At 46.8% G+C, this 25,886-nt stretch overlaps 1 protein-coding gene across 2 annotated transcripts in view; it reads right to left on the bottom strand.

The window, feature by feature from the left end:
• MPHOSPH8 (M-phase phosphoprotein 8) overlaps window positions 1-24,771 on the bottom strand; it is a 101,275-nt gene extending 76,504 nt beyond the window's left edge. The window contains exons 1-3 of one of the 2 annotated variants that reach the window (XM_033947758.1): window positions 24,518-24,771; window positions 20,753-20,908; window positions 11,684-12,532 (exon numbers count right to left, since the gene is read on the bottom strand). In XM_033947758.1, coding sequence (XP_033803649.1) covers window positions 11,684-12,532; window positions 20,753-20,908; window positions 24,518-24,688 — 1,176 coding nt within the window. In that variant the 5' untranslated portion in view covers window positions 24,689-24,771. The remainder of the gene's footprint in view (window positions 1-11,683; window positions 12,533-20,752; window positions 20,909-24,517) is intronic. The other variant, XM_033947759.1, reaches the window with a different exon arrangement.
• Between the last annotated feature and the right edge of the window lie 1,115 nt (window positions 24,772-25,886).

Here is a 25,886-nt window from a genome sequence, read left to right as displayed (position 1 = left end):
ACCTGACAATCACTGTGTGCGGGAAGCAGCGGCGGAAAGGCCCCGCACATCGTGGTTAGACTGTGCCCGTCACGAAGGCACCGGTGGGACGGGGGTTGCCTTAGAGATGCTGGATCGGGGGTGGGGGAAGAGACAAAAGAACCTTGAGGAGGGGCAGGAAAGCAGCCTTGAACCAAAAGGGAGGGGGAAGATAGGGCAGATCCTAGACTACTAGAGGGGTTAGAGAGGGGAAACAGCCTGAACCAAGAAGAGAGAGATGCCAGGCCCTGGGGAGGGGGAAGACAAAGACCTGGACCAAAGGTTGGAGGACTCAAAATGTTAGTAGAAGGAAGATAGAGAGAGGGAGAAACCTGAAACAAAGGGAAGGCAGAAGAGAGGGGGCAGATGTTGGACTATGGGAGATGCAGACAGAGGGGGAGAGACCCTGATAAAGAACAGAGAGATGCAAGATCTTAACAAAGGAGGGAGAGAGGGAGACATGTTGCCAATAGGGGTGGAGGAAAGAGGAAAAAAATCTGGACTCCTGGAGGGACAGAGAGAGATGTTGGTTGGGAAATGGAACGAGGTCTAGAGGACAGAAGAGGTGCACTCAGTATATATATAAATAAATAAATATGGGCAGGTTGGGTTTGTCCGGGGGCGTCAATCAGTCTGTAATGTCCGTAAGGTTCTCTTTGCACTTGCCCACTGTCATTCTCACCAGATCCCTGCTCTGTTTGTAAGTCTTGACGCTTCTAAGGCGTTTGATAATGTTCACTGGTGTTTCTTGTTTAGCACCCTGGAATATATTGGGTTGGGGGGCTTTTATCTTGAGGCCATACATTCCCTTTACTCTAATCCTCGGGCTTCGCTTCTTGTCAATGGGACTCGCACGGATTCTTTTCCTATTCTTCGTGGAACCCGGCAGGGTTGCCCTCTCTCCCCCTTGTTGTTTCTTCTTTCTCTTGAACCTTTGTTGTGTACTCTTCGGGGATTGAAATATTTGGGGGTTATTATCCCGCAGGACTTGTCCACTTTGTACCGCTTGAATGTTGAACCGTTGTTTCAGGCCCTTCAGAATAAATTACAGCTTTGGGGTTCTCTTCCCTTCTCGCTCTTGGGTCGGGTGCATCTCTATAACATGCTTATAGTCCCCTGTTGGCTCTATGTTTTTCAGGTCCTTCCTCTTTATTTGACTTCTCGAGATGAGAGGCGTTTGGTACACTTGGTTCAGCAGTTTCTCTGGTCTGGAAAGCGGCCTCGTCTGCCTTATAAGAGGGCCGCGATACCATGGTACAGGGGTGGCTTGGGCTTATTGAATCTACGTTATTTGACGGTTGGTTGTGGCATGCGTCATATTAATGACATTTTTAGGGGTACTTCAGTGTTCACTAACACTCTCTTGGAACTCTCCTGTTTTCGCTCTAATCACTTTAGTGCATTTCTTCACTCTGAGACTGTAAATTCCATGCTTATTCTGCTACTATAACTCCTTTCTTGCCTATCCGCTTTAATAGCTCCTGCTTACCTGGGTGTGATGGGCCGAGTTTTGCTCGGTGGGAAACAAGGGGCATTCACTATGTTTTTCAATTGGTTGATGATGGAGGTCTCATTAAGCCTTTTGTGCAGTTGCGAGAGGAATTTGATCTCCCGCCCACTGATTATTTTGCTTATATGCAAATCCATCATTACATTTCTTCCTTGCCTTCCGGTTCTTTGACTGCTTCTGGTCATGAGCTGTTATCTACGACCTTCACTCTGGGCTCCCAGCTTCCAGTCCCCCTCAAATTCCATCATTGCAATTTGAAAGATGAATCCCCCTTGTTTGATCATTCCTCATTGCGGGATGCTTGGGCACGTGACCTGGCGGTGGAATTGCCAGATGATGTGCTCCTGCAAGCTATCCGTAGATTGCCTGCTTTTGGGAAGTATACCACTTTCTGGGAACAACATTATAAGTTGGTTTTCCGTTTGTATATCTCTCCTAGGAGGGCTTATTTATCCCACCTGCGAGAATCTGCTGCCTGTCTTTGTTGTCAGGCTCCTGAGGCGGGCTTGGGACACATGCTTTGGACTTGCCCTAATGTTCAGGCTTTTTGGACTGCTGTTTTTGCTTTTGTGGAGCGCATTTGGAACATTACCATCCGTCACTCATCTTTGCTATTATTTGGAACTGTTCCTCATTACTTCCCACGTGTGAGGGGGGCTGCCACCTTCCTTAAATGGACTGTTCTAGTGGCCCTGAAGTGCCTTTTACTTACCTGGCTTGATGCTGCAGCTCCAGACTACTCTCATTGGAGATGCTGGATGATTTCCCTTTTGATGTGGGAACGCAGAGATGTGATTGACCTTTCTTCTCCTGCAGGCCGTGTTTTTCAGCGTACCTGGGAACCGTTCTGGACTACTATGACCCCGCTGGCTCGTAACCGCTTGCTGAATTGTTGACTTTTTCTATTTGTTTTCTTGGTTACCCTGACAACTGTTTGATTTTTCTGATTATGCATTGCTTGGAAGGAGGACCCTGGGGGGGGTTTATTTCTTTTGGGAAGGGTTGTGTTGGGATGGGGGGTGGTATAGAGAGGTGGCGTTTAGTGATGTTGGGTACTGTTATTTAAAATGCTGAGCTTGCTTGCCTGTGGCTTGTTTCATATTTGTTGCTGTTGTTGAGCTCAATAAAATATATTTGACTATAAATAAATATGGGTGGGTCTTTTACTAAGGCTAGCCGATTCATCCATAGAATATAATGGGTGCATTAACATTTAGTGTGCGCTAAATCGGCTAGCGCACCATAGTAAAAGATGGGATATACCATGGGTAGGGAACTCTGGTCCTCAAGAGCCGTATTCCAGTCGGGTTTTCAGGATTTCCCCAATGAATATGCATTGAAAGCAGTGCATGCAAATAGATCTCATGCATATTCGTTGTGGAAATCCTGGAAAACCGGCTGGAATACGGCTCTCGAGGACCAGAGTTCCCTACCCCTGGGATATACGTTTAGTATTTTTATTGTTGGTAGATCATTTTGACTTGGTCATTTTAAAAGTAGCTCGCAAGCCAAAAAAGTGTGGGCACCCCTACCCTAAATGTAGCTTGGAGGACAACACTTTGGGCCATGCCTTTTGGCTATGTTCCCACATCCAGAATTTTTGGGGAGGCAATCTGTTCCTACCTGGGAGTTTGGCAGGAGCCTGCCTCCTTCTCCTCGGATAGTGCTCTTTCTTCAGTGGAGGGGGGGTGGAAACAGGTGTTAGACGGTTGATTCGCAAGTCTCTTGTAGTAGAGCAGAAATGTATTCTGCAGAATTGGCTGGAGGACACCCTGCCTTCCTTCTGGTGATGGAGGGCTGCATGTCATGTTCTCATGCTTCTTGAGACACGGGTCACGTCCCCCTCTTAACAACAGCGTCATTTCTGGATGACCTGGGAACCCTATATTCAGCAGCTGCCAGCCAGGGCGCGTAGCTTAGTCTTGAGTACTTTGCATTTATGAGCTAGAACAATGGAGTGTATTCATCTAGGTGTTAGGGGATGGGGAGGCAGGAGGAGGGAGATAGGGGGAGGACTGGGGTGGTCAGTGATGCAGCTCATTTTATACTCTGTGCACAGTTTATTTGGAACTGGGTTTATGGCTGTTGGAGGGATTATGGTTGTTGGAGGGGTTGTGGGGTTGGGTTTTTAGTGCCTGTGATGTTTGGGGGTGTTGTATCTGTTGAGAGCAATTTTACCCTTTATTTTGGAATTTAATTGTGGATGCTGTCTCCCCTATTCGTAAGCTTCTCGTTAATTACTTACTGTTCCATGTTGTTCTTTAGGGCTATTAGAAGCTTCTGACCCCAAACCAGCAGTGTTACACTATTACTTTGCAGCTGGGTTTGGGGATAGCAACCATATATACCAGTTATTTTGTTTACAGTTGATGCTGTTCTGCCTTTCGGTCACTTCTGCTGTTGCTTTGTAATGCTCTACATTGCATAGTGGACCGTTTTGCTTTTCTTATCTATTGAATGTTTTTTAAAAAATTATTATTATTACCAATAACACATTTACTTATAAATTATGGTCTTTGTAAAAGTAATTTGAGAAACATGGCGTTAAATTTGGGTTTGCTTTGAGAAAGGTTTGAAGACTTATACAATCAGTATTTTCTTGTACCTTATTACTTTTTGAAAATTTATGTTGGACATTTAGACTAATGTTTCTCAGGCTAGTTCCTGGAGAACTTCCTAATCATTCTGGTTTTCAAGATAGTCACAACAAATATGCATGACAGACTGGCATGTAATGGAGGCAGTGCATGCACCTGTCTCATATACTCATTTATTGTGGATATGCTGAAAGCCAGATTGGCTAGGTGCAGATTCTGTATAGCGTGCAGGTCTCAGCAGCCACCTAAGAAGCAACTTAGAATTACAAACCGGCATCCTATACAGAATCATGTCTGTCTGTAAAAACAGATGCCTTACTCCCAGATTCTGTAACCAGTGCCCACATCACCGGTACCAGTTTCAGAGTCATGCCTCCTTGATCAAAGGATCCCTTGCTATTAGCTGATCGCGGCAAGGCAACCCCCAATAAGCTGAGCCGTGGCTTCGGGGAGTCCTGCAAGCTCAGCTATCGAGGGAAAATACCCCTGCCACAATCAGCAGAAGCAGAGGGACTCGCCATGAAAAATATCCCAAAATCAGCAGGAGGGATACCTACTTCCTCCTGCCACTGACCCATCCCCCCCCATCGTGACTGGCAGGAGGAATGCCCATTCCCACCGGCCGACATCCCCTGCAAAGTGGTGACACTCCTCCTCCCCCCTCCCATTGATGACCAACAGGAGGGTTGCCCACTCCTTCCTGCCACCACCTCGCTGAAGTGGCAACACCAGCCTCCACTAAAGACCGGCAGGAGGGATGCCCACTCCCTCCTGACAGCCCCCAACCACCGACACTCTCCGAACATCAAGTCCCCACACCGACACCCCCCAAACATTCAGACGCCCAACCCATCCTCCCCGGGTACCTTTTTTTAAAAAAGTCCAGCTGGAGGGATGCTTACTCCCTCCAGCCAGCAGCCCATCTCTTCAAAATGACAGGCCTTCCCCTTCCCAGTACATTCTGGGATGCACTGGGGAGGAGGCCTAAGGCACCAATTGGCTCAGATGCCTAAGGCCACTCCCATAGTAGGGGTCGTAGGCACCTGGGTCAATCAGGGCCTACGGCCTCCTTCCCGATGCATTCCGGGATGCACTGGGAGTGGACTAAGACTTCAATTGGCCAGATAGAGGCCACTCCCATGGGTATCCTTAGATATCTGGCCAATTGGAGTCTTAGGCCACTCCCAGTGCATCCCAGGTTGCACCTGGAAGGGTAAGGCCCATCATTTTGAAGAGGTGGGCCTGTTAGCTGGAGGGAATAAGCAACCCTCCGGACGGACTTTCTTACAAAATATAAGGGGGGGGAAACCTTGATTTTTGGGGGTGTCAGTGGTTGAGGGGAGGTGTCGCTGCTTTGGGAAGGTGTCAGCAGGAGGGAGTTGGCATCCCTCCTGCCAGTCTTCAATGGGGCGGGTGTTGCCGCATCGAGGGGTGGGGTCAATGGTTCCAGGAGGGTGTCAGCAGGAGGGAGGGGTGGGTTAGTAGCAGGAGGAAGGAGAAATTAGGTTCTTACCTGCTAATTTACTTTCTTTTAGCTTCTCCAGACCAGTAGAGGTTAACTTTACGATTGGGTATATATCTAATCATGACCAGCAGGTGGAGACTGAAAACAAAACTTTGGGACAGTATATCCTAGCCCCTCCTCTCTATTTCCCTCAGTCTGCCGAATAGCCAAGCAGAACCAAGAACTGGAAAACAACAGAGAGAAAAAACAATACTCCGAAAGGAGTAACAAATAACATACCCAAAAATGCTGTTGGAAAATGCAGAGGAGAAATTCCCGAAGGAAGAAGGTCCCCACAGCTCGCCAGCTAAGCCAGCCGAGCCACAGCCGCTGTTCTTCAATTCTCCCCGGCCCTAGAAAAATACTAGAACCCGCAGCAAAAACCAAAAACTGCCCGCGCAACAGCCCCAACAACAACAACAACAGACAGGGTGGGGACCTCTACTGGTCTGGAGAAGCTAAAAGAAAGTAAATTAGCAGGTAAGAACCTAATTTCTCCTTCTTTAGCACTCTCCAGACCAGTAGAGGTTAACTTTACGATTGGGACGTACCAAAGCAGTCCCTCTCACGGGCGGGACCCCCGAAGGGCCGATACCAGAACACGCTCACCGAACACCGCGTCCCGACGCGCCTGAACATCTACCCGATAATGCCGAACAAATGAATGCAAGGAGGACCAAACCGCAGCCTTACAAATATCCACCGGAGGCACGAGCGACGACTCAGCCCAAGAAGCCGCCTGACCCCTAGTGGAATGAGCCTTGAGAAACTCCGGAACCGGCTTCTTACTCAGAAGATAAGCGGAAGCAATCATCTCCTTGATCCAACGCGCAATAGTAGCCTTAGAAGCGCCAGCCCCCCGACGAGGACCCGCCAGAAGCACAAAGAGATGATCGGAGCTCCGAAAATCCCGGGTCCGCTGCACATAAGCATGGAGGACCCGACCGACATCCAACTTGCGCAGCTGTCGTTGCTCAGAAGAACCCTCCCGACTACCCAAGACCGGGAGGACCACCGATTGATTGACATGAAAAGGAGAAACTACCTTCGGCAGAAAGGAAGGAACAGGCCGCAAAACAACCCGCTCCTTCGAAAACTCCAGGAAGGGAGCCCTACAAGAGAAAGCCTGTAGCTCAGACACCCGTCTAGCGGAAGTAATGGCCACCAAAAAGACCGACTTCAGCGTAAGGTCCTTCAACGAACAGCCATCCAACGGCTCGAAAGGAGGGCGCACTAGAACAGAGAGAACCAGATTGAGATCCCAAGAGGGAATCGAGGGCCTTATGGGAGGCCTGATCAACTTGGCCGCCCTAAGAAAGCGAATCACATCAGGAATGGCTGACAAACGCTGACCTGTCACCAGCCCCCGAAAAGCCGACAGGGCCGCCAGATGAACCCGAAGAGAAGACCAGGCCAGGCCCCTATTCAGGCCATCCTGCAAAAACTCTAGAATGTTAGGCAGAGAAGCGCGAAAGGAGACCACTCCCCGCGCTCGGCACCATTCCTCAAAAAGACGCCAAACCCGTACATAAGCCCGAGAGGTAGAAAGCCTCCGGGACCCCAAAAGTGTAGAGATCACCTTGTCGGAACATCCCTTCTTACTCAGGCGGCCCCTTTCAAGAGCCAAGCCGTAAGACAAAAGGGAGACGGGTCGAACATGGGAATGGGACCCTGCGTCAGAAGATCGCACTCGAGAGGCAGAGGAAGAGGATCCGCCACCAGATGCCTCACCAGATCCGCATACCACGGACGACGAGGCCAATCCGGAGCCACCAAGACCACCAGCCCCGGATGGCGAACAATGCGAAGCAGTACTCTGCCTACTAATGGCCACGGAGGGAACACATACAACAGCCCCTCCGTTGGCCACGGTTGGACCAGAGCATCCAGACCCTCGGCCAGACCGTCCCTGCGACGACTGAAGAAGCGGGGGTACTTTGGCGTTGCCACTTGTAGCCATCAGATCCATCAGGGGCTGCCCCCAAGCACGCACTAGCAACTGAAACGCCTCGGCGCCGAGACACCACTCTCCCGGATCCAAGAAGTGACGACTGAGGAAGTCCGCCTGAACGTTTTCTACCCCGGCAATGTGAGAGGCCGAGAGGTCCAGAAGATGCGACTCCGCCCAAACCATGAGCCGAGCCGCCTCCTGCGCCACCAGAGTGCTCTTGGTGCCCCCCTGACGATTGACATAAGCCACCGCCGTGGCATTGTCCGACAGGACTCTGACCGACTTGCCCAACAAAAGGGAGTGGAAAGCCAACAGCGCTAGCCGGACCGCCCTGGTCTCCAACACGTTGATCGACCAGGAGGCCTCCTCCGTGGACCAGGTTCCCTGAGCTGAGTGACCCAGACACTGGGCCCCCCCAACCCAGGAGACTCGCATCCGTAAGGAGCACCGTCCACTGCGGAAGATCCAGACCCACCCCCTGAACTAGGTGAGGGGTCCGGAGCCACCAACGCAGACTGCAGCGCGCCAAGCCTCGCAGGGGAACCGGAACATCCATCCCGTGCCTCTGGGGAGACCACCTCCGGAGCAGAGCATACTGGAGAGGACGCATGTGGGCCCGCGCCCACCTCACCACGTCCAGGGACGCCGCCATCGACCCCAGGACCTGGAGGAAATCTCGCGCCCGAGGACACCGGGACGCCAAAAGCAGGCGAATCTGAGACTGCAATTTGCTCACCCGGGCCTCTGGGAGGAAGACCTTCCCCAAGGAGGTGTCGAACAGCACCCCGAGGTACTCCAGACGCTGAGCCGGAACCAACCGACTCTTGGAAAGGTTGACCACCCAGCCCAGCGACCGGAGAAACTCCACCACCCGAGCCGTAACCCGGGAGCTTTCCTGCAACGACTTGGCCCGAATTAACCAGTCGTCCAGGTAGGGGTGTACCAGGATGCCCTCCGACCGCAAGGCTGCCGCGACGACCACCATCACCTTGGTGAACGTCCGGGGAGCCGTGGCCAGCCCAAAGGGAAGCGCACAGAACTGATAGTGCCGACCCAAGATCGCAAAGCGCAGGAAACGCTGATGAGAGGTCCGAATAGGAACATGCAAGTAGGCCTCCGTCAGATCGAGAGAAGTGAGAAACTCCCCCGGCTGAACCGCCAGAATGACCGACCGCAGCGTTTCCATACGGAAAGAGGGAACCTTGAGAGCCCTGTTGACCCCTTTCAAATCGAGGATGGGCCGAAAAGTCCCCTCCTTCTTGGGCACCACAAAGTAAATGGAGTACCTGCCCGTGCCCCACTCCGGGGGGGGCACTGGAACTACTGCCCTGAGATCTAGCAAGCGCTGAAGGGTCTGGCGAAACGCCAGCGTCTTCCCAGGAGTCTGACACGGAGAAGCGAGGAAAAAATCCGGCAGAGAGCGGGCGAACTCCAGGGCATAACCGTCCCGCACCACCTCCAGGACCCACTGATCGGACGTGATCTCGGCCCATTTGGGAAAAAAGTCGCGCAGCCGGGCCCCCACCGGAACCAAGGGGGGCGCCGGCAAGGCGTCATTGTGCAGGACGGGAAGCGGGGGAACCGGCGGAGGGATTCCCTGCCCCCCGACGGGCCCCCCGAAAGGGCTGCATGCGCTGGAAGAACCTACCCCGGGAAAACCCCGGAGACTGGAAAGAAGCAGCCCCACGCCCAGGGCGATACTTGCGAAATTCCCGCAAACGCCCCCGGGCCGCACCACCCCGAGACACCGGGCGGGCACGGTCCTCCGGCAAACGGGGAACTTTCGAGTCCGACAGAGTCTGAATCAACTTATCCAAGTCCTCTCCAAATAAAAACGACCCCCGAAAGGGAAATTTAGTAAGCTTAGCTTTGGACGCAGCATCCGCCGCCCAAGCGCGCAGCCACAACACACGCCTTGCGGCCACGCCAAAAGCCATGGACTTAGCCGAGATCCGCACCAAGTCATACAGAGCATCCGAGAGGAATGAGGCAGCCATCTCAATCTTCGCTACCTCCTGATCCACAAGAGACCAGTCGTCAGACTCTCGATCCAAGACCCGCTCCGCCCACCGAAACACGGCGCGAGCGACCAGTCCCCCACAAATAGCCGCCTGGACCCCAAAGGCAGAGACTTGGAAATTTTGCTTAAGGATGGTCTCCAATTTGCGCTCCTCAGAGTCCCGCAAGGCAGAACCGCCCTCAACAGGCACGGTATGCCGCTTGGAAATAGCCGAGACCACCGCATCCACGACTGGCGAAGCTAACGTAGCCCGATCCCCTTCAGGAATGGGATACAGGCGAGCCATGCTGCGCGCCAGCCGAAACGGCGTCTCCGGCGTTTTCCACTGCTCAAGAATAATATCCCGAATATCCTGATGCATAGGAAAAGAGCGGGAAACGGAACGGATCCCTCGTAACAGAGGGTCCCCCACACGCGGAGTCTCCGGCGGCGCGTCCTCAAAACGCAAAGCCGAAGAAACCTGTTGAATAAGGTCAGGCAGCTCATCTCTCTGAAAAAGGCGCACCACGGACGCCTCGTCACTGGAGAACGGGAAACCCGACAACCCGCCGCCAGCTTCCGTCCCCTCCAGAGGGTCCTGGAATTCCTCAGAAGGGTCCAGGTCCTCCTCCAGACCGACCCGTTCCTCCGACCACAAATCCTCGTCCCACGACACCCGCGGACGCTTGGACAAGAGAGGCGGCGGAGGGGACGTCACGTCAGACGAGAGAGGCAAAGCCGCAGGGAGCGCGGAGGAAACCCCACCCCCCGAGACCCCCTGGGCGCAACCGGGACCCCCAGCCGCCTGAAAATAGGCTTTGCATAATGAAAAGAAAAAATCAGGGGAAAAACCCCCCGAGGGTCCCAAGGGACTCCCTGCCACAGCAGGGGACCCAGCAGAAACCTGCCCCTGCTTAGCCAAAACAGGGGGAAGGTCACCTGAGGAGGAAGACAAAATGGAGGGGCCAGACAAAGAAGATGGCGTCTTTCCCGCCAAAACAGCTCCCTCCATAGCCTGCAGCGGCTGAGAGACCTGAAAAGTCTCAGCCGCTAAAACAGGCAAGCCGGCATCAGCTGTCAAAATATCAGCTGAGAGGGAATCCTCTAAAACCCGACCGTCGGCGGCTCGGGGAATCCCTCCGTGGGCGGACGGAGAAGACCGGGCTTCTCCACCGTTCCCTGCCGACTCGCGAGGCACCATCGGCGGGGAGCTCTGGGCGCCTGCAGCCGCTGCCGACGGAGCTCCTCCACCGCACCGGCCTGAACACCGCTTGCACAGGCCGGCCGCGAGTGCCTCGCGTCTGGAGCACAATGAGCACTTTTTCCCTTTAGAAGTGCTCATTGCTCCATACGCGACCTAGCTGTAAAAAAGTGCCGGTTAGTTGAAAAAATACAGTAAAATACAGTTTTCTTAAAGGGATACAACCCTCCAGACCAGCACTACCTCAGGATTTTTTTTTTTTTTTTTTTTTACAGAACAGACTCCACAGGCTCTCGAAGCAATATGCCTTGCTTGATTTAGGGGGCAAGGCTTACTGCTGAGGCTCCTCTAAAAAAATATGGGGAGGTGGAGGAAGTGGGGGGAGGGACCCCGCTCGTGACCCGCCGGGTTTGACACCCCCGAGGTCGGACGAACCCCCAAACAGAGTCCGTCCAAGCTCCGTCCGGCTAAAAACAGGGACAATAAACCTCTAAACAAATTCCAACAGCCCTACCAAGGGAGATGGGTACAGATCACTCAACACCTGCTGGAGACTGAAAGAAGACTGAGGGAAATAGAGAGGAGGGGCTAGGATATACTGTCCCAAAGTTTTGTTTTCAGTCTCCACCTGCTGGTCATGATTAGATATATACCCAATCGTAAAGTTAACCTCTACTGGTCTGGAGAGTGCTAAAGAAGTGGGCATTCCTCATGCAGATTTTGGGGTAATTGCCGCAGGTAATTGCCATAGCCGCTCAACTGATCGTGGTAGGGGTATTCCCCCCCAATCAGCTGAGCTGACAGGACTCCCCTAAGCCTTGGCTTCCAGACGGCGGTAGGACACCTACCGCTGCCTATAATTGGGATGCCCCTTTAGAGAATCAGCTCCTTAGTATTTCTTACCTCCCCAGAGGACTCCATGGGCTTTCGTCCCTTCTCATCAATGCTTAATTTTGAACTCTTTTGTACTAGAGCAGATGCAGATGATGGTGGTGGTGGTGGTGGTGATTTTTCTGGCACTGCAGGAGCTTTCACTTTGTCTATATGTTTTTGCTTTTTATGTGCACTTTTCTTCTCTAACTGGGAATCTTTAGTGTCTAACCTTTTACTCTCCTTTTTGTCCATTTTTTTCATTTTTTTCTTCTTTCGCTTCATCTTGATCTCAGAGTCGTCGTCTGAACTCGCTATGCCATCTGGCTGTCCATCGACAATAGTGTTTGTCTCAGTAGTCTCTTGCTCCAGTTTATCTTTACTAGTGTCTGATTTCTGTTGGTCCTCTAATATATTCTCTTTATGCAAATCCGTTTGCTCAAAATCAGGTGACTGAGAAACCATATCAATTACACTGGACTCAGATTCTAATGGAAGGTCAGGAACTTCCCTTTTCTGCTTATTTTCTTTATAATCCTCTTTATGTTTCACCTTTGCATCTTTTATCTCTTTCTTCAATTTCTTGGCTTCCCTAGATTCTTCTTTTCTTTGCTTCTTGATCTCTTTTAGATCTTCCCTACTTTCTGAAACTCTTTTCTTTACTCTTGAATCCAAGTTATCCAAGGTTTCTTGTTGATCTGACCTGGATCGCTCTTTTGTTTTTCCAGATTTGGATTTCTTTTTCCTTAACTCATCCTGGCTTTTGTCATCCTCATCTTTTGATTTCTTCTTCTTCTTCTTTGGCGTTACTGCTTCTTTTGATTCACTTTGCCAATCACTGTCAGATTCGGCCTCAAAAATATCATCATTTAACAATAATTTCTAAAAATGGGAACAAAGAAATGAAAAATATTATTTCATAAAACCTTTACATGAAACTACTGTATTAGCTTTTACTTGACCAAAAATAAAATGCAATTGGTAAATGAAGATCACTAAATGGATTGTGTGTGTCTAGTCCCACCACCTACTTGCAATAATGCTGGGTTTACTTTATCTCCAGCTTTACCCTGATCTTCCCACCACTAATTCTTCTGTTTGCTGGGGTCATACATCCTTGAAATTCAATATAATTTTGTTCCCATTACATTCAGTAGAAGGTTGCTCTATGCTATCAATGGCCTGTTAACATGCAAAAAGCATAGTTACTTACCATGAAAGGTGATATCCTTGAATAGCAGGCAGATATTCTCACATCCAAGGAGCCCCGGAACGGACAGTGAAAAGTGAAGTATCACGTCAAGCTTCAGCAAGCTTTTAGACCCTCCATACCGTGCATGCACAAGTGCCTTCCTGCCCAACGCCAGTTCCCAAGGTTGTCAGTTCTATTCCCAAGTGAAGAAGCCCAAATAGGGAAGGTGGGCGGGTTTTGAAAATATCTGCCTGCTGTCCCAGAATAACACCTGTTACGGTAAGTAACTGTGCTTTATCCTTAAACAAGCAAGTAGCATATTTTCACATGTGGGACTCCCTAGCTTTAGTAAAGGAATGGAGGGAGAGTTGAGTTCAATGAACTCAGAAAAATTAGAGTTGCCTCGCAAAAACCTAGACCCAATATCTTATACAACGGCATTGAACATAACAAAAAAATTAAGAGAGGAACTCCATGCTCTACTACAGTGTTTTTCAACCTTTTTTGGGCAAAGGCACACTTGTTTCATGAAAAAAATCACGAGGCACACCACCATTAGAAAATGTTAAAAAATTTAACTCTGTGCCTATATTGACTATATATAAAGTAATTCTCTTGAATAGGAATCAAATAAACACAAAGAAAGTATTTTATAATGCTGCCACCGCCAACAACACCGTTGGCGGCGGTGGCACTCAAGTGGCTAAAGAGCCGCAGTTTGCCGGCCTAGGGACAACACTGGAGGGTGGCCAGCTGTGCACCCCCTTGGGACGTAAACCCGGGGTGGGGCAGACCGCCCCCCCCACCCTGGTATGCCACTATCTGTACCTCACTCCCTCCCTATGACCAAAAATTCTCCTTTCTTCTATTCCCCGTGTACACAACCATCTCTTTCCCTCCCTTCCTCTCTCCAAAGTCCATGCCTTCTGTGTCCAAACACTCATTCCCTCCCTTCCTCTCTCCCAAGTCCATTTCTTCTGTGTCCAAAAACGCATTCCCTCCCCCACCTCAGCATCTCTTTCCCTCCCTTCCTCTCTCCCAAGTCCATGCCTTCTGTGTCCAAAAACCCATTCCCTCCCCCACCTCAGCATCTTTTTCCCTCCCTTCCTCTCTCCCAAGTTCATGCCTTGTGTCCAAAACGCACTCCCTCCCCCCTTTTGTGTTCCGTGTTTGCCTCCCAGCCCATCTTTGCAACTTTCTCAGCAAAACGAAGCTCAAGCCGCAAGGCTTTTCTTCTGCTTCCTGCCTGCCCTGCCGCGCACAAACAGCCGAACGGAAGTATTCTCCGACGTCAGCGCTGACGTCGGAGGGCAGGCTTTGCTTAAGCCCTCCCTCCGACGTCAGCGCTGACATCGGGGAACGCTTGCGATCGGCTGTATGTTAGCTGCAGGGCAGGCAGGAACAGAAGACGAGCCTCGTGGCTCGAGATGCATTGAACTGCGCGGGTCCCCCGTCCAGCTCTCTCCTGTCCACGTGGGGCGGACCGCCCCTCTCCCTAGACTGGTGGTACTGCCCTGATGGCGGCCCTGACCGTACGGCACACCAGGCAACATCTCGCGGCACACTAGTGTGCCGCGGAACAGCGGTTGAAAAACGCTGCTCTACTAGACGTAAAAGAGAATTCTGAGAAAAATTAAATGTATGGAGGTTGAGAAAATAATAAAAGACTTCCTAGAGGCAGGTGAATCTAAATACAGGTGATGTAGACGTCAAAAAGATTCAAGAATCAAATAAGAAAAAACTACCGGCAACTGTACCCATATTGAACAGCAGACCAAATCAGCAGTTAAAACTAGTCATGTCCCAGAGAAAATACAAATGAAAAGGGAAAGGATTTTCGAAGTAACAAAAACATGATTCTCATGAAAAGAACAGCCACAGAGGATAAAAAGGATGAACTATCCTAGAAGGAAATAAAAGTCGAAGCCAATGCTATGAAGTATAAACTAGAACAACATAATGGCTTACTGTGGAGAAAATAACCTCCTGATAGAAATATTCGAATTATTATATATATATATATATATATATATTTTTTTTTTTTTTTCTCTTGCGAAGGCTGAGAAAGGATTGTAATAAGCCTTAAAACGAGAAATCAGCAGAGAACAGAAAGGGGAAGCATATTACACAAGCAATATGCCAGTAAACACAAAATCCCCTCAGCGATTTAGTAAGGAAAGAGTGAGCAGAGTTGTTTAATATCCTTGTAAAAATAAAAAGTTGGTCAAATGTTTTTGTGGTTTGTTGTTTTATTTTAAAGACTCCTTATATACTGAAAAAGAGGTGCGTTACTAAAATTGGGACCTGAACCCATGAAAGCATATTTCTAGAAGGAAAGTAGTTTAACCTTCAAATTACTGTCCCCTGTTAATGGCGTGATAGGAATTTGGGAATCAAAAAATATATATTTTATCCCAGAAAAAATAAGGAATGGAGAAATGAGCCATGATAGATATGGCTCCAAGTAGTAAATAAGTGCCATATGAGAATACGTATACCTAAGAAGGTGAAAAAAAAAAAAAGTAACAACCCTTTGTCATTGAACTCTTTTACCCTCTAACTTTGCTATAGAAGAGGGATCTTGGGTTAACAGAGCTTAAGTAAAAACCCTGAGTGGATAATAGCCAATATCCACAAAATCTATAAGAATAATCCAAAATTGGCTAATACGCCTAGTCCCTGGGGAAGAAAAAGTCTGAGGAAATGAGGCAAAACTACAAATGAATGAAATAAATAAATAATGGACATCAGTATGAGCCCTTCATACTGGATGAACGTAGACCTCTGGCTCAGGCAATATCTCAAAAGGTGACCAGCACCAGACCGAAGTCTAAATGAGAATAGCCTCATACATCATGTAGTCCATATATACCAAAGACATGTATGTGCAAAATTGCACACCCTCTCAAACCAAAAAGACTTTTTTAACACCAGGGAAAAGGGGTTAAAAGGACATAACATATACACTATGCCTGTGGGCACACCATGTGGACAAAACCTTTGCTAAAACATACAACCATACATATAATAAATACTATAAATGCGCATGTAAAATGTAATATATAATAGTGTCTGTGTGTAAATGTGCAAATGAGCAATATAAATAAATAAATACCTAATAAATAAATAATTAAAGAAAAAGTATATATATACAAAGTGCAAGGTGCTTCATGAAATGCAAAATTTGTGGCAAAAATGAGGCCTAAAGTGCAATTGCAAAATTTATGGCACGAGTAAGACTTAAAGTGCAAATGCAAAATCTATGGCAGGAATGAAGCATAAAGTGCAAGTGCAAAAGAATCCCACTGCAAGTTCCTGGTGAAAATCAAATTTAAACTAAACTGCAAGAGAGATTGAAACCTAAAACACCATAATAACAAAATAAATATACATCAGAAGAAAGTGCAAATGCAGGTCATTGCTGACCTTTGAAAGTCCTATCATTCAAAGTATAAGTGCCATTCCTTACTAACCGTGCCTCATATACTAACAATGAAAGGTTCGTGGGCTGAAAAGCTCCCCAAACACACACACATATGCACCAAGCTGAAATAATACGAAATCAATACTAAACATTCACACATGTACAGACACACAAGCGGCTCTGTAGAGCCCAATCACAAATATCCGAAACGTATGAACTATTAAGAGTCACTCATAAATATCACCACTTCACGAATCACCACTCTTCACGAATCACCACTCGACAGAGCTCCGTTTCGCCACTTCATCAGGAGCAGAGATTAAATTAGAAAAAAACTGAACATAAGTTGGTGAAAAGCCGACTGCTAGGTCTGTCGGCAAGAAAATTGGTGTGCAATTTTGCACATACATGTCTTTGGTATATATGGACTACATGATGTATGAGGCTATTCTCATTTAGACTTCGGTCTGGTTCTGGTCACCTTTTGAGATATTGCCTGAGCCAGAGGTCTACGTTCATCCAGTTATGAAGGGCTCATACTGATGTCCATTATTTATTTATTCATATATTTATTTATTTATTTCATTCATTTGTAGTTTTGCCTCATTTCCTCAGACTTTTTCTTCCCCAGGGACTAGGCGTATTAGCCAATTTTGGATTATTCTTAACAGAGCTTAGCCATGTGGTATCCCAAAACAAATCGAAGAAATTACTTCTGAGCCAGTGGCATCAACTGAAGGTAAGAAGATACTGGAGAGTTGATAGGAATCTAACTAAACAAAAAGAGGCAATGTGCCTGCAGAGTTGAGGTGCTGAATAGAATCTTCCTGGGAAGCAATAGATGTGCTCCAAGTAATCACATGTAGCAGAAAACACGAGAGGAAATGAGCAACCAGCAGAAGAAAACCTCAGTGTTGCACAGAGAAGTACGCAATGGAGATTGACCAGATGCATCCACCACTGACGAGATTTTTGAAGTGGCAGAGTGAGCTTAATCTTCTTGGATAAGGGATCGAAAGCTTGAGATGCCAAAGACCACTGAAGCACTGAGGTGAAAGGGGTAACATGGACTGTGGACGCCATGTGGCCTATGCACAAATGTAATACCAGAGGGTCAGCCAGAAAATAACGTAGACTCAGAACAAGGCTTTGGTATGAATTTTAGAAACAAAAACCAGAGAAATGTGCAAGAACATTTCCCACACCAAACCCCATTGAAGGAACTACAAGTAGGCCAAATTGCACACTACGATTATTTCCTACAGAAATATAGAAGCATAATGGTAGACAGAAGTCAACAGACTAACCCCTCTGCTCCTCCGCAGCTACCCGACTCTTCTTTTCTAGGTAAAAGCAAGAAGAAAATGAATCTTGCTAGACCATTAGGAAATGGTTGTAGCAAGAAATCACACTTATTTTTTTTTAACCTCCAGGTCATTTAGAACGATTCTAATGGTGGAACAAGATTACAGGCTTTCGATGCCACCATGGAGAAGTTCTGAGTCTTCCTATAAGGAATAAGAAAACAGGAATGAGTCTTACAAAGAGACATGACTGTGCTACATTATCAGGAACGAATATACTATCAGTAAGAGAGATAAAAAGGAAGTGACCTAGAAATAGTTTAGAGGTCACAACATATAAACAAAGTTAGATGAGATCCCAGAATAGTAGAGAAAATTGATATAAAACCCAAGGACCTGTGACAAAGGAATGGCTTAGTTTCAGTAGTGGAACGATACTCAATGGTACTATGCAATGCCATAAAAACTTGCATATGCTCATTGCGTTCAAGTATGTCCATTTTTCTTTGCCTAGAGACTGAAAATGAAACTGAAAGACAAAATACAACCTGTGTAGAACGCAGAACTGGAGTAATGGAATAAAATAAAAAAACATCCTAAAAAAGATGTTCCCTTCTTATACGAGTCTGTGCAGCAGAGTCCATAGGAAAATAAAGATCAAGTTACTGTTGGAAACTAAGAGACTAGAGCTGGAATGCTGTGCCATAACTAAGGTCGAGTTCAAAATTAAGCTGCATTTTCTATAAAAAGCATTTGGTGCCCTGATGAAGACCTTTGATACCTCGATGCAGAACCTCAATGTGAATAAGAACATTGGTGTTTCACTGGTGATCAATGCTCCAATGAAGAGGATCATCAATGGCACCAATACCTTATGAAAGCAGAAGGACAATCCGAGGATGAGCGTCATCAACTTAAGGAACATCGATGCGATGCAAAGCAAAGCAACATATATGAACAGAGGCTGAAGTGGAACCGATGAATGTAAAGGAGAGAACGATGTTACTCCCTGATGCCTTAGGTACTGCTCCAATGAAAGGGAACATTCTTTTAAACTGCAGCTGATGTGATGCTCTGTCAAGAGTAAGTAGGTCATTGCCGATGTAAACAATACGAAGCAGTGTGCATAAAATCATCGAACCTGGAACAAATATCCTGCACCAATACCTGAGACTGAGTGTGTATCAATGGTGCCGCAGAGTGTTGAGGGGTGGGAGACCTGAAAAAGGATGCACACCCAGTAGGAGACACAAATTGCATAGAATAAGAGTGCCAGCATTGATGTGAAAGTACTCCTCGATGATGTACACCCATATACAGTGGTGCCTCACACAACGAACTTAATCCGTTCCAGGAGCAAGTTTGTTATGTGAAACGTTCGTTGTGTGAAACGCGTTTTCCCATAAGAATACCTGTAAAACAAAATAATTCGTTCTGCAGCCCTGTTGTCCCATAAGAATACCTGTAAAACAAAATAATTCGTTCTGCAGCCCTACATTTCCCTCCCTCCACCTCACCTCACATGCAGAGCCTGCCAGCCTTCTCCCTCACCCAGCCGCACGATCTCAAAAAGCTGTGCACGCGCAGCTGCTGGAGTTGATCAATGTTCTCCTCTCCTGCAACTTCCGGTTTCCGGTTGCGTCAGAGGAGAAGATTGAACAACAGAGCATGCGCGCATGTGCTGCTCTTTGAAAGTGTGTGGCTGGCCGAAAAAGAAAGCCGGAAAACTCGGTTTTTAAGGTAAGGTGGAGGGAGATGATGGAACACTGCATTCAGACAGGAGGGTGCTGCTGTTCCCGGCTCACATTAGAAAGCGGCGAGAGTAGTTCCGCCCCCCCCCCGGGCCCCTCGGGCGACTTCGTTGTGTGAAACGAAGTTCGTTATAGGGAGCAAGACAAAAAGTTCGTTATGCGCAGCGTTCGCTGTGCGAGGCGTCCGTTATGCGAGGCACCACTGTACTTGGATCCAGGATAGGTATCATCAGTGTAGACACCCAAGTACTGAAGAAAAATCTGCTGCAAGAAATACTACATTAAGGCTCAAAGTACATCGATGCTACGATCCAAGGAGACCTGGAAAAGTTACTGATGTTGGAAATGCAACACTTAGCATGGATTGGTACCAACATAGTTTGATGTATGAAAAGGAGGCACCAACACCATATTGCCACAGTCGTCAAAGCGTGGATGCCAGAGAAGGTGATACAGATCTGTATCGATGTTCATCGATAGCAAGGAGGCACCATGACCATATAATATCAAGTGGTATCGATGGTGCCATAGGCGTCGAAGTATGGCGATGCGCTTCAGAAAAGACAACCTGTATCGCCCAGAAAGCCTGCATCAAATGGACTCTATGCTTAATTAGCAAGGCACTGTCCACTATGATTCATCTGTGTTTGACGTACTAGCTTTGAACAACCTCTGTATGCAATTCTAATTGTCACAAGACCTCAAACACCCAAGGTACCGTCAATAAAACTCTCTTGGAGAACCCTTTGGAGTAGCTGCCCCAAGTCCAAAGGGAATGTATCAATCAAAGAGAAATATAGCAACTCAAAAGAAACAAGTAGATAAGCTTTTGAAAGGCTGTTATAAAAAAGAAGTCTCAGCTGCACAGCCACTTCATCCAGAAGGATCTGTAGCACTGAACGTACAGCTACCACCAGGGCGGGCACGACAGCGTAGATAGAGAGAGGTACCTGCCTGTCCATCCTGGAGAGCAGTGAAGCCCCATAGGATTTTTGCAACATCAGACACTCAAGCTTGTATCTTCACTTTTCCTACAATCTGTTATCTTTATGAGAATTGTGTCAAAGGCTTGGACTTGTTTCAGGAATTATAAGGCTTGGACTACTCAAGATATTTTCTAGAGTTCTAAGATCTTCCTTGAAGAGCATTTTGCTTTTAAAGGAAGTCTACTAAAATGAATGTAGTAAAAGAAAACCACATTCTTCTTTTCTAAGCTATAAAAGGGGAATGACAGAAGCTATTAGTGGCTCACTTCCTGTAGAAGTCACAAGAAGTCATTAAGGCCCACATGGCACAGCCCAAATCTCAAAATCCTGAGTACTCAGACTGAGTACTCAGACTGTCCAAGAGTGCTGTGCCCTGACTTTGCCGGATCCAGTGCATACATTTAAAGACAGATTCCAGTTAGGAAGGAATAAATTGAAGGCATACCTGTGTATCTTTCTTAACAGGTTTTGGTTTGACCTCTGGAACTCTCTTTCTAAATTCAAGCAGCACTTCTTTACAGTCCTCCAGATGAGCTTCCGGCTCCCAGGTATCATCATCAGAATTGTATCCTTTCCACCGAACTCTATACAAGATTTCATTCTAGATGAAAAAATATCAACATTTAAAAAATACAGAGATTTATGAATTCCCATTTCCATATACCAATTACATCAGGTTTTGGAAATTTTCCATTTGTCTCATCATCTCGACAGGGGTTCCGAAACCTGTACTAGGGGAACTTCAGCCAGGCATATTTTCAGGATATCCACAATGAATATTAACGAGAAAGATTTATATACCAAGGAAGGAGTGTATACAAATCAATCTGATGAATATTCATTACAAATATCCTGGAAGCTGGATGGGGTTCTCCCAGGTTTGGGAATCACTGATCTAGGTTAACAATTTTATCCTTTTAGATCTTCCTGGAGATGTGCTGTGCAGGACACAGGAAGGGGGGGGGGTGTGACTGGTGGGAGGAGATGTGCTAGACCTGCCAGGAAAGTGAGCACAAAAGGAGAAAAGTCCAGACTAGGGGAAGGAAGAGAGAGAGACCAGATTAGGGGGTTTGGGGATGGAACAAAGAAGGAGACATGCTAAACACACAGATGAAGAAAGGGAGTTATGCCAGACTATGAGGAAGGTCACAAGGAGGGAGAGAGGGGAAGTGCTGCTGTACCCTGGTTGTGGGAGAAAAGGAAGAGAGAGAGGAGAGACAGAGCACAGACTAGGCATGATGGAGAGTGAGACCAGCAGTCAGAAAAAGATCTATCTTATAATACTCTGTAGCGTCTTTTTGTCAAAAATCCCTGGAACCATTGTAATACCAATCCTGAAATTCCTATTTTAGATAATTTACCTAACAGAGTGTGATTTACTGTATCAAATGCTGCTGAGACATTTAATTGTATTAGCCTTATTTGTTCACCTGTACTTAATAGTGATCGCCCTCTAGATATTAGGTCTATCAAACATGTTTATGTACTGCGTTGGATTTCTAAACCCATGCTGGGCAGACAATAGAGCTTGTAGTTACTTCCCAGCTAAAAGACTATATTGTAAACTGGAATCTATCAATTTCATCATAAAAGGTATGCTTGCTACCAGTCTGTAGCTTGCTGGTTGGGATTGGTCTAAGTCTGCTCATTTTGGGATAGGTGTAAGTAAGATTTCTCCAAATTCTTCTGAAAACCAACCTTGCCCTAGTGTAGAATTAAAAACAAACAAACAAAAGAGAAACTGCAGATGTGATGTACAAGGTGTAAAAACTAATCTTTATTAAAAAGGATACAATGTAGCATTCAAAAATGAATAGAAATAAAAAAATGGTTCTCAGGTATGAGTACACAGGACCCAACACAGTCCGTGTTTCAGAAAACACTCCTTCCTAAGGGGTCCTAAGTGACGGTTATAATAGGGAAAATGCAATATGTTAGTGTAAATAGTGTGTGCGCTGTAAAGTGACATGTGTTGCTATGTGAAACCATATCAAAAAGGTGTGAATACTGTGAATAATGGAGAGAAATGGAGACGAGAGTGGACCATATGGCTGTGAATCGCAGAGACCATAGAAGTGAGATATATAATATGAGATAAAGTGAAATACTGAGAAATGAATTGGAATATTTATATGTGATTACACCCTCTGTGTCAAATGAACTCAGGTGAAATACTGAAAAATGAATAAGAATTGAATTAGAATGAAATGAAGTGGACTGAGTGAAAGAAAGATATCATGGAGAAAATAAAGAGTAAGGAAGACACAGAAAAAGCCTTATGGGATACATACCGAAATGTGCTAATGCATAGAACCAGACAAAACAAGTAAAGCCTAAAAATAATATTGATAAAACAATCATAAGATATAAGTCTGTATATAAAATATGAGTAGTAAAAAAATAATACATGAATTATAAATGATATAATATAATATGACCTATTAACGTGAGATCAAACAATAAACTAATGTGGAGGCAAGCCACTGCTGATACAGGAAAAATAAAAGAAAACCGCTGCTAATATCATGTCCAAATTAAAACAAAAGAAACCGAAAGTGAGTGTCAAAATTAAACCGGCACAGGCCGGAGTGACAAAGAAGGGCAGCCCTTGGCACAGTATGAAACTAAGACTAGCGAGAAAGGGTGAGAATGGCAGGCTCAAGATTAGTGCATATGAACAGCAGAGAGAACTAAAACAAAAAAGTAAAAGTAAAAAATAATCAAAAAAGAAGAATACAAGTTTAGCCATACCTTAAGGCACGGGGAAACTCCTATCCTGCAGCAGTGCAAAATACTTGCGGCCAGCGGAAGCTAAAGTAAAAAATGCCACGGGAAGCCATGATATAAGGAAGCCACATGATTTTAAAGTATTTGAGGCTTGTGCAGATGAGGATGGAGCTTGCAGGAATGGGGAAAGGACAGGAAAATAACTCACAGGGACGGGAAAATGAGTTCCTGTGGGGACGGGGACAAATTTGTCCCCGTGTCATTCTCTATAAAGAACCACTGTTTTTCTGCTCCCTGCATAGGGCTGGATGTGCAGAGTTCCAGGAAGGGGTTGGGAGCAAGTTTCATTTTTTGTTATTATGTGTGATGCCCAGAACAAACAGCATGCAAATTATATGCACTTTTTTTGTGCTGAGTGAGTACCCCAGTGAAAGGAAGGAACAATGTCTGGCACCTGCACACAAGTGGTAGGCACAGCCCAGTACAGTTCCTGTAATCAATGGAGCTCTCCAGCAAGTTTATTTTTAGTGTGTGGGGGGGTTAGTTTCACACCCAATTTTGGACACAGCTATTGTGCTTGTTTTATGTGCTTGTCCCATGCCTAAGGTCAGAATGCAGCTGTTAGGAACGGGCACATAAAACCAGCACAAACAGCTACCGGCAGCTCCAGAGGCAGGCGTTCCCTGTTGTGCATTATAAGGAGTGCTCATTTTAATACTAATGAGATCCTTGTTATGCATTGCATAGGGCTCTTGGTGGCTGATACCAAGATTGAGGGGGGTTACCAAAAAACCTTTGTGCATCTGACACCAAGCTACCTTGCTAACAAGACTGGTACTGCAAGCTTTTGAGCATCTCCCCCATACGTTTCTGCAGAATAAGTACAGATGTGCAAATTCTAAATGATAAGGATGGAGGGAACACCTTCTTGGATGGGAGAAGCCAAACAACCAATCTCTGACCCCGTCCCCAAGCTCTCAAATAGCCGATTCTATGTTGGTGAAAAATGTTGGTCAGGATTCACCCAGGAATTTACTGCTTGTTTCGATACACCTCAATTCAATGACTTAAAAGTGGGGTGTCTGTTTTAAATATTATTTAAAAAAAACCCACATCACGAATACTTCTGCATAATCACAATTTTGATCATTGCTTAATTGGGGGGGGGGGGAGTCACAATTCGCCCTGGGTGTAACCATTGAAAACAATGCACAGGAATATCAGCACCTTACAGAATACCACATCTCGGCACTACTGCTTCCCACGGCTTCACGAACAGACAAAGACGGGTGATGTCGAAACAAGCACCTGGCTTTACCCGCCCTTCTCCAGGCAGCCCAATAATAGAGCAACCCAGCACGCGCTAAGCAATTCCATCACGGCGATATCCGCGTGCAGTCGTCCCCCCTCCAGACCCAGTGTCTCGTGCTCCGTATTGTATAAGCGAGGGCCCCTTGACCCAGTCTGCAACGCAACCACTCACCCCTTCCGTTTTAAAGTCGATAATCTTCTCCACCTCGTAGACATCTTCCTCATCGTCCACGTCTTGCTCACTGTCACCCGGCTCCGCCTTCAACCCTGCTTCTACGGGGACCTGAGGAGCGTCCTCGGCCTCGCTGCTTCCCGCGGCCTCGTCGGCAGCAAGCGCCGCCATGATAGATGGACCAAGACGACAAGAGGCAACGTCTGCCGCCAGCGACCGCCTGCACCAATCAGAAGCGCCAGTTCGGCGGGGCAAAGGTCACTTCTTACACCTATGGGAGCGCTGATGAAGCGTCATTGGACGAAGGATAGAGTCGCATCAGCCGGGTGAAGAGGGCGGGAATTGAGAACGCAGGAGAGCCAGTAGGCGCGCCATTTTTCACTTTTGCTTTCTGGTCGGAAGACTATTTTGGACTTGCTTGTCTAAGGGGATTATGCAAAAGTATCATTGCTTAGGCCTCGATGCTGAAAATCTGTGTAGCTTGGAAGTTGGAGTCAGCCTGCATTACTGTGAGTGGCAGCCCCATACCCAAAGATTTCCTGCCTGACTTGAAACCTATAAGGAGCAGCATAATGCTGCTACTGTTTATTATTTATATAGTGCTACCAGACGCACGCAGCGCTGTACATTAAACACACAAGAGACGGTCTTGCTTGACAATCTTAATTATGACAGACATACAAGACAAATGGTGAATCTATGTATGTTTAGGTATGGAATTGCAGAGGGAATGATGAGGTAGAGAGGGTAAGGCACTACAGAAGAAATGGCAAAACAGATTACAGTATTGTGCTTTGCTAGTTGGTAAAGTTAGGACTAAGGTTCTTTAGCTTGGCCAAGAGACGGCTCAGGGGTGATATGATAGAGGTCTATTAAATACTGAGTGGAGTAAAAGGGGTGTTTTGTGAATTAATTGTTCACTCTCTCTCTCTCTAAAAATAGGGGCATCCAATGAAGTTACTAAGTAATAGATTTAAAACAAACCAGAGAAAATATTTCTTCACACAATGTGTAATTAAACTCTGGAATTTGTTGCCAGAGAATGTGGTGAAATCAGTTAGCTTAGAGGAGTTTAAAAAGGGCTTGGATCGTTTCCTAAAAGAGAAGGCCCTAGACCAGGGGTGTCCAACCTTTTGGCTTCACTGGGCCGCATTGGCCGAAAAAAATGTTTCTGGGGCCGCACAAACGTTGCAATAAGACACAGGAGGGAGCTGGCAAGACAGTAAACAGCCAGGGGCAGCAAAGGAAAACACTGCATCGCCCTCAACCGGGGCTACACAAAATACTTCACTGGGCCGCAGGTTGGATGGACACCCCTGCCCTAGACCATTATTGAGATGGCTTGGGGAAATCCACTGCTTATTCCTAG

The sequence above is a fragment of the Geotrypetes seraphini genome, chromosome 6 (assembly GCF_902459505.1).
Source record: "Geotrypetes seraphini chromosome 6, aGeoSer1.1, whole genome shotgun sequence".
Classification (NCBI taxonomy): Eukaryota; Metazoa; Chordata; class Amphibia; order Gymnophiona; family Dermophiidae; genus Geotrypetes; species Geotrypetes seraphini.
The sequence above is the reverse complement of the archived record's forward strand: the minus strand, read 5'-3'. Positions and strand labels throughout refer to the sequence as shown.